Source organism: Marmota flaviventris, chromosome 13, assembly GCF_047511675.1.
Source record: "Marmota flaviventris isolate mMarFla1 chromosome 13, mMarFla1.hap1, whole genome shotgun sequence".
Lineage (NCBI taxonomy): Eukaryota > Metazoa > Chordata > Mammalia > Rodentia > Sciuridae > Marmota > Marmota flaviventris.
In genome coordinates this window covers 87,626,042-87,638,044 of record NC_092510.1, presented here as the reverse complement: position 1 = coordinate 87,638,044, position 12,003 = coordinate 87,626,042, and the positions used below count along the sequence as shown (strand labels likewise).

Sequence of the window (12,003 nt, the reverse complement as noted above, 5' to 3'; positions counted from 1 at the left end):
TAGTACTCCCCAGGGTTTCTAGATACCTCCCTTGACAGCCTTACTATTCAAGGAAGAGTTCATGCTGTTTCTGGACATCACTATGGGAAGGCAGTCTATGTCCTTGATCCTGCCTGACCATAAAGAAAGAGAATCTGATCTTCCTTCTCCAGGGAAGCTCTTGGAAACTGTGACAACAGAAAAGGCACCGTGTAACTTCTGTAAATCAGTGTCAGTGAGCATCCCCAGCTTCTTCTTCTGTCTCATGTGAAATGCTTTGTGACATTTCCTCCTGGCCACCATCTTCTAAATGGAAAGCCTCGGTTTTCTGATCCAGGAGCCTAGGGCCTGAGCTGACATTTTTTCTTACCCAGGTGGGAACACTGGATGCTGAGCAAAAATCAGACTTAGATCTCCCTCTCGCCAGGTATCAGCTCCTGCTGATGCAGCCTGAGGTCACCTTTGTTTTGTGCATCTGTTTCTGGCTCCTGTTGGACCTTGTAAAGACTAACACTGCTCACTCTTTATTAAACATGTAGCAAAGACCCATTTCCTTTGTCCTATTAAGGGACCGATGATCATTTGGGCACAAGCACAGGATGTGTTTTTATTTGTTTTTATAAGCATCTCTGGCTCCAACTTGTTTACAGGTGGAGCCGGAAGATTTTCTTTTAGAGAAATGCTACCAAAGCAAAGGTTGCCTTTTTTTTTTTTTTTATTCATCATCTTTATGAAGCTAGTGATGGTGATGAGTTAAAGGTTTGGCCTGGATACGCCACTGAAACACGGATCCCCTTCTCTTGTGAGCCTAGAAGCACCCTCTTTGCTTGGTCCCAGCCCTGGATCTCTGGACTCTGCATTCTTCTTTTTGCTCCTAGGGTTCTCTCTCGGGCTCATGTTTCCATGATACTGCATGTGCAAATAGGAACAGTGTCGGCCGCATAAAAAACAGAGAGATGTTTATGAAACCAGTAAATTCAGGTAGGATGTTGACTCTTGCAGTGGATGAGAGAATAGATTTTGGAGTCATATGGACCCTGGTTGAAATCTTGCCTCCTTTACTTACAATGTGATTTTGGGAGAATGGGAATTCGACCTCCTGAGCCCTACTTTCCTCACTGAATACCTAATGTAAATTACATACAAAATATATGAAAAATACCTAACCCAAATAGTAGTGCCAATCTCCCAAGAATGGTTTCTGTAGACCACAGGCCCTAAGTCTCAGTTGCACTTCTGAGATTCTGCTTAATCCAGTTACAACAATCCTGTCCAGTGTCTCTTCAAATTCCAGCTGCCATGGGAACCTTTACCTCCCTCTGCCAGATCTTATGCTTCTAGTGATGCTTCTGTCCGTGTTCTGCTTTTTTCTATTGACTTTGAACTTACCACACTATACAATAATAGCCAGTTTCTCTTTCTGCCTCCTAGACTACCTTTGGAGATCTTTCAGAGCAAATACAGGATCCTCAGTCTTTGTTTCAGCAATTTCCAGCACAGTGACTGACATTTAGTAGTAGACACTCTAAAAATAGCTGTTGATGGATGATTGAAAGAACTGATCAGTCAGTCAATCAAGAAAAACCCAAGCATCCGTCAGGGTCCAGAGTGCTCAGCCCCAGGTTTCAAGCAGTCTTTCTGTCCTGAGACTAGAGATGCTAGAAACTAAAGTGTCAGCAAAGGACATTAATAGCAATGACCAGAACTTGGAAGAAAGCAGAAGGGTTGAAGATGAAAACTCAGGAAGGATCACTGACCACCACCAAAGGAAGATACCAAGATGCATCTAGCACAGGCAAATTTTCATGCCTTCTTCTTTCCCATTCCCCCCCTCCCCACATACACACACACACACAAACACACACACACACACACACACACACACACACTCCACCTTCAAATGGAGAAGAGCAAAACTCCGGAATGAGGAGGCAGATGGGGGAAGCAAGTCACTAATGGTTCTCTTGTTTGAGTGTCCTCCTTCCCCCTCCCTCCTTCCTCCTCCACTACCTGCCTTAGTTTCCCAAGTGAGGAGGAAAATGGTAGAGTCTGCACTCAAAAGGCAGAAAAGCCAAGGAGACAGAAGAGTACAGAGGTGGAGTTTCCCAGTCAACATTATAGCTCTGTGACCTTGGGCAGGTCACCCTCTTCTCTAATTAAAAAGTGTGATACTAATATTCTGCCTGGCACTGCAGTTAGGAAGCTTAAGTGAGAAAACACATGTCGAGTACGGAGTACACAGCTAAGGTTCCATATGCTGTGCTGTTCCTGTCATGCATACCATGAGTCTCCAAAGTGGTTACACTGTGCCACACACCAGAGCAGACCTGAGATAGAGATGAGGAAATAGAACCTCTGCCTGCAAGGAGCATTATGTGAACCCCTTCCTGGGAGATGCAATGTGGGGAGAAGGCCAGGAAATTGGAGCCAAAGCTTGAAGAGAGGCCACAGCTCTCTCCATGCCATTCAGTGAAGATGTGGCAGAGCTAACCCAGGAACCCAGACCCATGGGGCCACTCCCCAGACTTCTGGCCAGAAAGAATGTTTATTCTAGACAGGTGTCTATCATGCATAGCCAGAATGGGCTGTACAGCATCAGGGTGATGACCAGTTTCATTGGGGGTTGGTGCCTCCCAAGACCTGTACTTTTTTTTTTTTTTTTGGCGGGGGTCGGGGGTACCAGGGACTGAACCCAGAGGCATGTAACCATTGGGCCTCATCCCCAGCCCTTTTTATCTTTTATTTCAAAAGCAGGCCTCTCTAAGTTGCTGAGGCTACCTTCAAACTTGTGATCCTCCTGCTTTAGTCTTCGGAGTCACTGGGATTACAGGCATGCACCACCATGTGTGGCCCAGACCTGTGCTTCTTAAATAGAATAAACTTTTCCATTTCAGCTTCCTGCAAGCTCTCTCTGTAACCTCAATGATGGGGGTTGTGACAAGGGCAGCACAGAGGACAGGATTGTGCTGGATCCCAGGAATGTGCAGACTAGCTCCTGGGAAGTGGGGAAGAGTCTCTCGGCCTCCTCTCCTTGATGGGATGCCCTGGAGTCTGCACACTTTCGTATCTGCTATCCCATGATGGCGTAAGGATGGCTCTTCCTTTTGTGTTTCCTTTAAGGAGAACTCTTTTCGAACAATGACAAAGCCAGACTCTCATTCTCTCTCAACACTAGTATTGAGAAAGTCCAAGCAGAAGTTATTGAAAGAGAATGAGGGGTGGGTGCAGGAGAATAGGCAGCCAGGGGGAGCGCAGGGAAGCAAATTCAGACTGGAATTCCACTCCTTGGTTCAAGGCTCTGTGACCTCGACCACCCTCTAAACCACTCTGTGTCTGTGCCTCTTCATCTCCCCTGTTTTCATCTCACCCAAACAATCCTTTCCACAGTCCTTTGAGTGGGCTCCATTAAGAGCAGCCAAGGAGGAACCTGGAAGTGCAGGACACAGGCTTTTTGACTTCAGATAGGAAACCGGTCGCCCTGTCGGGGGTGGCTGCTAGTGCCTCTCCCACAACATGGGATATGACAGTGACCGCTCAGATCAGGTGTGTGCTCTGTCTCCTCAGGTGGCCCCCAGGAGGGAATCTTGAGGCTCTCTCCTTTATGGGGTGGCCTGGGCATAGCCACAAGAGCTGCAAAGTGTGAGCAGATTCTGGGCCGCCATATAAAATAAATACCAAAATACACTTAAATAGGAGCAATGGGGACTATTGTTCTATCCCACAGCAGGATGACTGTAGTTCACCAGAATTTATTATACGTTTTATAAAGAACAAGAAGAACTCAAAGATTCCCAACTGCGCTAGTCAGCTTTTCATCACTGGGACCAAAATACCTGACAAGAACAGCTTAGTGGGGGAAAGGTTTATTTTGGCTCCCTGTTTCAGAGGTTCAGTCCCTGGTCAGCTGACTCCACAGAAGAACATCATGGCTGCAGAATGTGGTGGAAGAAAGCTGCTCAGCTCATGGTGAGGAAGGGGAGAGGAAGCAGAGAGGAAGGGGCTGGAGGAAGATAAGCCTTCCAGGGCACACCCCAAGTGACCTGCCTCTATCACCCAGGTCCCTCTTCCCAGTAGTTCATTCAGCCATCAATGTATCAATCCACTGATTAATATATCAATCCAATGATTAATCCACTGATTAGGTCAGAGGTCACATGATCTAATCATTATCTAAGAGACCCACCTCTGCACCTTGCTGCACAGGTACCATGCTTCCAACACACAAATGTGGAGGACATTTGGATCCAAACCATAGCACCAGCACAAAGAAATACATATGTAAGAAGACAGAAATGTAAATTGCCATGATTTATCATTATACATTGTATATGTATATATGTCTATATGACACCTGTATCAAACCAACACACTGTAACCCATAAATATGTATAATTAAAAAAAAATGATCTGAAATTGTTTTAGTCAGCTTTGTCGCTGCTGTGACTAAAAGACCCAATCAGAACAACTATATAGGAGGAAAGTTTTATTGAGAGGCTCTTGGTTTCAGAGGTCTCCTTCCATAGATAGCAGCTTTGTTCCACGGGGCTCCAGGTGAGGCAGGAACAACATGGCAGAAGAGTATGGCAGAAGGAAGCAGCTCACATGGTGATCAGCAAGCAGAGAAAGAGAGAATCCACTCTCCAGATACAAAATATATACACCACAGTCACGCCCCCAATGAACCACTTCCTTGAGCCACACCTGACCTATTTCCAGTTACCACTCAGTTATTCCCATCAGGGGTTAACTCACTGATTAGGTTAAGGCTATAAGCCAATATTTTCTCCTCCAAACCATCTAGCATTGTCTCACACGTGAGCTTTTGGGGGATACCACATCTAAACCATAATATGATTGAAAAAAAAAATGATCCCACAGCTTTGAAAATGTATCACCAAGGGTCAACCTCACTGCACATTTCATACTTAGAATTTGCTTGGAGATTCAAGCTGCTTCATCCTACTTGAGTTCTATCAACCTGCTTTTCAGCTCAGACTTGCAGATAATAGAGGATAAACAGTGGAGACTGGAGGGAGAAAGTTTCATTACAAAGTGACAACTGCCTAGAGTTCCAGGGCCGGAGGGTATTGTGCTGAGCAAGGCTGGTGTTCAACTGATACACACCATCATGGCCGCATCTTTTGTTAAACATGGAAATTCACTCTGATGCCAGTGGGGAAGTAGTTCAGTGCCCTGAGCCCTCCTGTTCCCTCCTGCTGTCTGCACAGCAGACAGAGCCTCCCCAAGGCTCTCCTGAGCTTCCCACTACCTGGCCTCTGGGTGGCTTTAAGATGCTACTCAGCACCATGGCTGGCATCTTTTCTGGCTGGTTAGAGCCTGCAACTTGGAAGTTCTCAGGAGTTTTGAATGTCACCTGAGCAAGTTGCTGAGAACTTACCTGTGTAAATGCATGAGTGCTCAGCACTATGTCTGACACATCACAGAAGCTCAGTGCATGCTAATTCCAATTCTCTTTATCCCTCCTTAAATTTATGTTTCCCTTCCCTTAGTAGTATGCATGGATGCATGAGGAAATTAAAAGAACAAATTTGTCATTTTACCGAGGAATGGGATAAAAAATGGATGAATGGATGTTGGGTTTTTATAATTATGTTTTATTATTAGGAAAGAAATGCATGCTATTTATAATGGGAGGCAGAAAGAATAGGAAGGAAAAAGGAGGGAAAGAAACAGAAATTTAAAAAAAAAAAAACAAGTCTGAGTTATACAAAGGAACAACTAAAAGTTCTACCTGTGTTTCTCTGACTCATTCCATGCTAGGACTCAAAGGCTGACCCTTGCTAAGTTTGAATTACATTCTTCCAGCATGTATGTATATTACACACATATATGGTATACATGTGTTTGCCTTGAGGTATATCCTAATGAGGTCATCTCACCCACATATATCTGCACCTCTCTGATATTTTACTAAACAATGTTTGAACAGTACATTTCCTAATCAACCATGCGTACCTACCTTACTTCCTTGGTGGCTGTGCAGGATCCCGTAATGTGAACCACCCAGCATACCAAAGCTGACTTTACAATCCCTAGTTGTTGACCATTATCTTAATTTTCTGCACCTAAAACAAGTTCAGGGCATCTTTGCACATAGAGCTAGCTAGGTAGCTAGCTAGATACATTGTTGCTGTGTGAGAATATTTCTGTAGGATAGATATGTTTCTGAAAGCACAATCAAGGCTCAAAGGGGGACACCCAGGTGTGATGTTGGTGAGTATTACCATGTTTACTCATTTTTAAAATATATTCCTACACACTCAAAGGAATCTATACATTCCTCCCCCACACAGAGGCACCTCAGTAGCCCATACCCCATCACGTCCACTACACATACAGTATTGTGGACCCTTCTGGTCTTATTCATATAGTTGCTATTAATTCATTTGTGCAGTTTTCTCTTTTTAAAAAGATCTTAATTTAAAATAACATTGGTTCAAATTCCTTTTGTCTGTCAAAAATCAGCCTTCTTGGCTACTGTGAATAATGATTGTTTTGGTGAAGTGATGCAGAAGGAAGATTTCTCTCTACTTTCTTAACTCCATTCAGGACCAAGGATGGAGGAAGGAAAGAGAAATAGCATCCAATGTCATCAGTGGCCCACAGGGATGGAAGGGAAGGTGCCACAGTCTTTCTGACATAGGAGCAGCAGGTTGAACCTTATCTGGGCTCAGGATCACAGTCCAGAATGGCTCAGGATAAAGGGGATACTTGCTGAGTGGGTGGGGAAGGGGGGCACTCACTGAATGAGTAAGGGCCCTGCTGCTGTCCTGTGCATTCTCTCATTAAGCCATTGTAATTAACCCTGAGCAGAAGATGGATGGGGAGGTTGGCCTGGGAACTACCGCTGCTGCCACTGTCACTACCCTTCTAGAACTGCCCATGAAGTATTTCATGGACACTTCACAGTAAACCTATGAGAGATGTACTAATATGGTTCCCACTCTTCAGAGGAGGAAGCAGAAACAGAGAGGGTGTTGGTACCGTGCCCAAGTCACAGGACTGGAGGTGGCTGAACAGGTTGAGGCAGGAGAGCTGTTACTGTGAGGGGCAGAGCCCCGTGGGAACGCGCTGTTCCACATTGAGGACTGCGACTCTTAGGAAGGCACGGAGCTCTTAAAATTCCAGGGATAGTTAAAGCCCGGTGCCCCTGGGCTTGCTTCACCCAAGATCCTGGCAATAAAAAATACAGGTAATTACCATCCGTTCTCTGTAGGACTAAGCTGCTACACAGGAATTCCGAGTTTCTCAGTTGAGTGGTGCTCAAAAGTGCAGGGAACTCGTGTTGGGTGTCAGTAGATCCCAAGGATGTGAGAAACCAAGAAGCTGTTTTTAACTCACTTTCTGACACTTCTGTGACTGTCAGGTAAATGTCACCTTTGTATAGTGCTTTCTGAGTTTTCAGAACTCTTTCTTAGCCCCTCCTTTAAGGCCTTACCTTGGTGTTCCTGCTTCTTCACACAGAGGCTCTCAACCCCCACTCCCCTTTCCTCATCAAGCCACAGCAGTCTTGATGGTGTCCCCACTAACATGTCACCTCACCCTCACATTACTAATGGGTGTTGCTCTTCCTCGCCTCCTCTCCTCATCCATCTCCACTCAGCAGCTGCTGTTACAATGGCTGTAGTCAAAACACTCCAAGCTGAAAGCAATCCCAGAGCTCTTCTTACTCTTGACTCTTATTTTCTACTCTCCAACCACAGCGGCCTCTCCAACCACAGCGGCCTCCTCTCAGTTCTTTGAATTTGCTAAGCTCCTTCCACCACAGGCCCTTTGCATATGCCCAAGTTAACTTTGCCTGGAGAAGTCCCTCTCTTTCCTTCTCCAATCTGTCATGGCATGGCTGACTCCCCATCATTCTGATCTCAGCCTGAATGTCACCTCCTCAGACAAAGCTCTTGTCTCTATGTGAATTCTTCTCTTTTGTCTACTGTCAACTATCTTATGTGTTTCTTTAGTTGTGCTTTTTATTGTTTGGACTTATTTATTAGATAATTTAATTTTATTACTAGGCTGAGATTTCCATGAGATCAACCAATGAGTCTCTATTCCATACACAATAGAGACACCTGATGGGCATTAATAAATATACATTGCATAGGAGAAATGGATAATGGATGAGCACACAGAGGGATGTTTTAGCATCATTCCATTGGCTAGTAACTTCTCTCTGAACTTCTTTTCTTTGTTTGCCCTGGATATATCTTGTTTAGTATTTTCAAATTAATAATTTGTAGAACCCTCCCATACATCTGATAAAGAAGAGGTACTCATCCAAAGTTAGAAATTATCTCAAAGTGTATAGCTATGAGTGATGGAGCCACAATTGGAACCTGGCTTTGTCTCATATCCTGATCCAAGCATGGTCCGGAGATAACACAACATGCATCAATCCTGCCAATTGAGCAGGAAAGGTAGGACATGGGCATAGATGCCAGCCAGCTAGGTCTTTTAGAGCTGTTTGTCCAAAATGTTGAAAAACAGCAGCCACAAATAAGGAATGTTTCACACTGTATCCCCCCCCGTGTGTGTGTGATATATGTATCTGTAGTGCCTCAACAGGAAGTTAAGCAAGAGTACGTTTCCTTATTGCATGTGGCATGCTCTGAAGTCTTCTATTATCTTTCTGTTGCATTTCGGAGGCTGGTGTGAACCACTGGATTGATTTCACAGTATGTGAGTGGAACATAACCCGAGTCTTAAATCTTCCCCTTCAGAAAGGTTAATAGAGTGCTAGGAGGCCCATGGTGGGGACAGATCCTGGCCACTGGCAGAGCTCCGTGCCTGGACATCTTAAGGAGAAGATAGGCCTCAGAGTAAAGGGCTGGTAGAAGAAGCTGGCTTGGTGACAGAGGCAGGCAGGGCCCTCGACAGGGCTTTGTGTCTCACCCTGCCATCCCCGTGGCCAGCCCATCAGTGACTTTTGCCCAACCCCAACTCCCTTGGTCCTGTCATCTCTGCATTTTATCTTGAAACTGCTCAATGTGCCCTCCTTTATCTTTTTATCTAAGGGACTCAATTCTTACCCCCCAAAATGTCCCTTGTCCTCTGATCCCCGCGTAGGCAGCACCACCATTCTGAAGACACACCCTCTTCCCAGCTGTCCTGCAGCCCTGGTGGAGGTTGTCAGAGAGCCTGGGACATCCTTCCCTAAAGGGCACACTGCCAGGGTCACCCTGGGGGCTACCGGAAGGACGAATGGGTGGAAGTGCCGGAACCAGAGCATCAAGCTGGTTCAGTGAGATGGTTCTGAAAGAGAATCTCCAGCATACAGAGAAGGGAAGATTGGAAATGACTCTCTCAACACCAGAGTGGCCTGGCATTCATACACTAAACTGCCACTCCGCTCTCCTCCTTCCAAGCACCTTCTGAGTTCTGCATTGCAGAACATCCCACAGGCTGGTGACTGTGCCCTCTGTCTCCCTCATCAGCCATCTCCGCAGTCAATGGCCATCCATCCATTGAGAGAGACAGGCTGGCATTTGCTCCCTGTGTCTTCTCCGTGGATACCCTTCTCTCTCACTGCTCACTCATCCATTCATAAGTCCATTCATTTACTTAACAATGTTTACAAGCACCTATTATGTGTTTAATGTAGATATGCAAAGCAAAATAATAACTGGTCTTCCCCTAGAGCTCACAGTGTAGAAGCACTCGAGGCTTTATTTTATATCTCTCTAAACATTTATAGAATGTCTTCTTCAATGCAAACTCTGTGTCAGTGAAGCCTCTGGGGAGACAAGGAACTTAGCTTATGTTTGGGGAAATTGAGTCACTCGCCTATGACCCACAGAGTTTGATGGGGAAGTTGTCCTTATGACCCCGATTAGAGGTTAGATTCACCTTTCTCTTTGTTTCCTACACTGATTTTATGCCTGAAGTATCCTTTCATTTGGCAAACAACTTGTTACATCTATCCTGCTCTCCCCATCCCGCTGGAATCTTAAAGATCTTAATCGCCTTCTCTTTAGAAATATGCAAACCAAACTTTGTAGCCATTTATCAAGGCTGGAGTAGCTGGATTGGAGATTAGACACAATTAAAGTAATCCCTTCTATTTCTCAGATTGTGAAATTGCAGTATAATCTGTTTCCATTCCATTTTCTTCTTAGGGTTTATTAGGGAAGAAAGGAGGTAAGATATGTATGTGCTTCAAAATAGAGTCCTTAGAAAGAACCAGCCTGGAGGGTTCTCAGATTTGAATTATCTTTTTTTCCTTTTTTCTTCCCCAACTGATGGGCAAAGCAAGTACTGCATGTAGCATGACACGATGTCCATTTTTGCTTCATTGAATCTCAGATGAACAAGGTCATCTGAGACCAGACCCTGCCTCAGAGGCTTTTCTGCCTTTTTTCATTGGCTCCTCCTCCTGACCTTGACCCTGGGTCTAAATGCCCAGGCTCAGGCAACAGAGAAGCCCTGCCTCAAACAGATAGGAGCTTGGCATCTCAGGCAGCCGTCCTCCAAGCTGTCTCCACGCTCTCTAAAATAAGATATAGACAGAGATTTGTCATGGAATCACAAACAGGAATGTCACCAAAGCTGTCACCAGAGCCCCTTAAAATGTCACTTCCCAGCATTAATTGCCACGATAGCAAAACAAACGGGTGTTCTCTGAACATTTGCTCTTCCCTCCTCCTCCTTGGGGATCCTCTTCCCTTCATCCCAGCTCCCTTTCTCCCTGCTCCCTCTGAGCCCCCCTCCTCTTTATCTCTGGGGACCCTCGGGGCATGCTGACCTGATTAGACTGTGCCCAGCAAGGCAGCCCCACCGCACAGTGACAGATGAGGGTGAAGGAGGTTTGATAAATGCCAGAGGCTGAAGAGAATGTTCCCTGATTGATCAGAGCTGGAGCAATTTCCCAGCAGTCAGGGGACTTTGTACCTGACTTGGCCTCCCCTCAAAGGGCTGGGAACCACCCAGGGAGGCTGACTGTCAGAATCCAGGGCAGCTCCTCCTCAGGGCTCCTCCCAGGGAGCACCTGCCTCCCCACCTTGGGAATGCAGTGGATGAACACCATCACCCACAATTCTGGTCAGTCCTGATTTTTCCTAATATTTTCTAAATATACAAGTTACATATACTCACTGTGGGAAACTTAAAAATAAAGAAAAGCATTAACATTTTTTCCCAGAATGCCTATCAACCATAGTAACTTTTTATTATTTTCCCATCTTTTCTCTTACCTGTTAATTGGTTTTTATCATGCTTTTTGATTTAATATTATAAGTACTTCAATATGTTTAAGATTCTGTCTTATGACTGCCTCATATTTTATTTATTGATGCCCATTTTTTTTCTTCGCTATTTTGTATTCAACAGCAAAAAACGTTTTTGGGTTTAAATTTGTTTTTCACTATCCTGTATTATATCCTCAGGGTATTCCCAGGAGTGGAATTATGGTGTCAAATGGTCTGAATGTTTTAAAGTTCTTGATATGTATTTAGCTCAGCCTGCTTTTTCAAGTGTGTCTCCATACACACTTGTTCAATAAGAAAACACTTCTTCATTCATTAAACCCACACACAGCAGTAAAGCACCTACTGTGTGTTGGAAACTATTTAGCACACCGATGATAAAGCATTTGGGAACTATTTAGCACAAATAGAAAATGCATGCATATCTGTTTCTGTAGTGCAACCTTTCTAATGCAGAAAGACTATAAAGAAATGAACGAGGTTGAAATAATATACAATATTCAATGATGATTATTATAAAGTGGGATAAATGAAACAAAAAAGGACCGAGGGTCTGCAAAAATAAGTCATACTGATGAGCAGGGCATTTGAGGACTGAACCATGGAATATGGTTCAGAAGAAGTAAGCTAGAGACAGAGAGATAGCAAGGGCAAAGGCACTGTGGTATCATTGTATTGAGCATTTAAGACTAGGAAGCAGCAGCATCAGGGAGAGAGCACTAAAATAAATTAGGTCATAGGACATTGGAAAGAAGGACTGATAGAGCCTGGGAGGCTAGGGCATTGACTTTCACTTTTAGTGAGT

At 44.7% G+C, this 12,003-nt stretch overlaps 1 protein-coding gene across 3 annotated transcripts in view; it reads left to right on the top strand.

Moving 5' to 3' along the window:
• The window catches only part of Astn2 (astrotactin 2), an 839,030-nt gene that overhangs the window by 184,657 nt on the left and 642,370 nt on the right, over window positions 1-12,003 (top strand). For 2 of the 3 annotated variants that reach the window (XM_071600870.1, XM_071600869.1), the window contains exon 4: window positions 6,650-6,652. The exons of the other annotated variant lie outside the window; for it this stretch is intronic. In XM_071600870.1, the coding sequence (XP_071456971.1) occupies window positions 6,650-6,652 (3 nt within the window). The remainder of the gene's footprint in view (window positions 1-6,649; window positions 6,653-12,003) is intronic. 3 annotated transcript variants of the gene reach the window in all.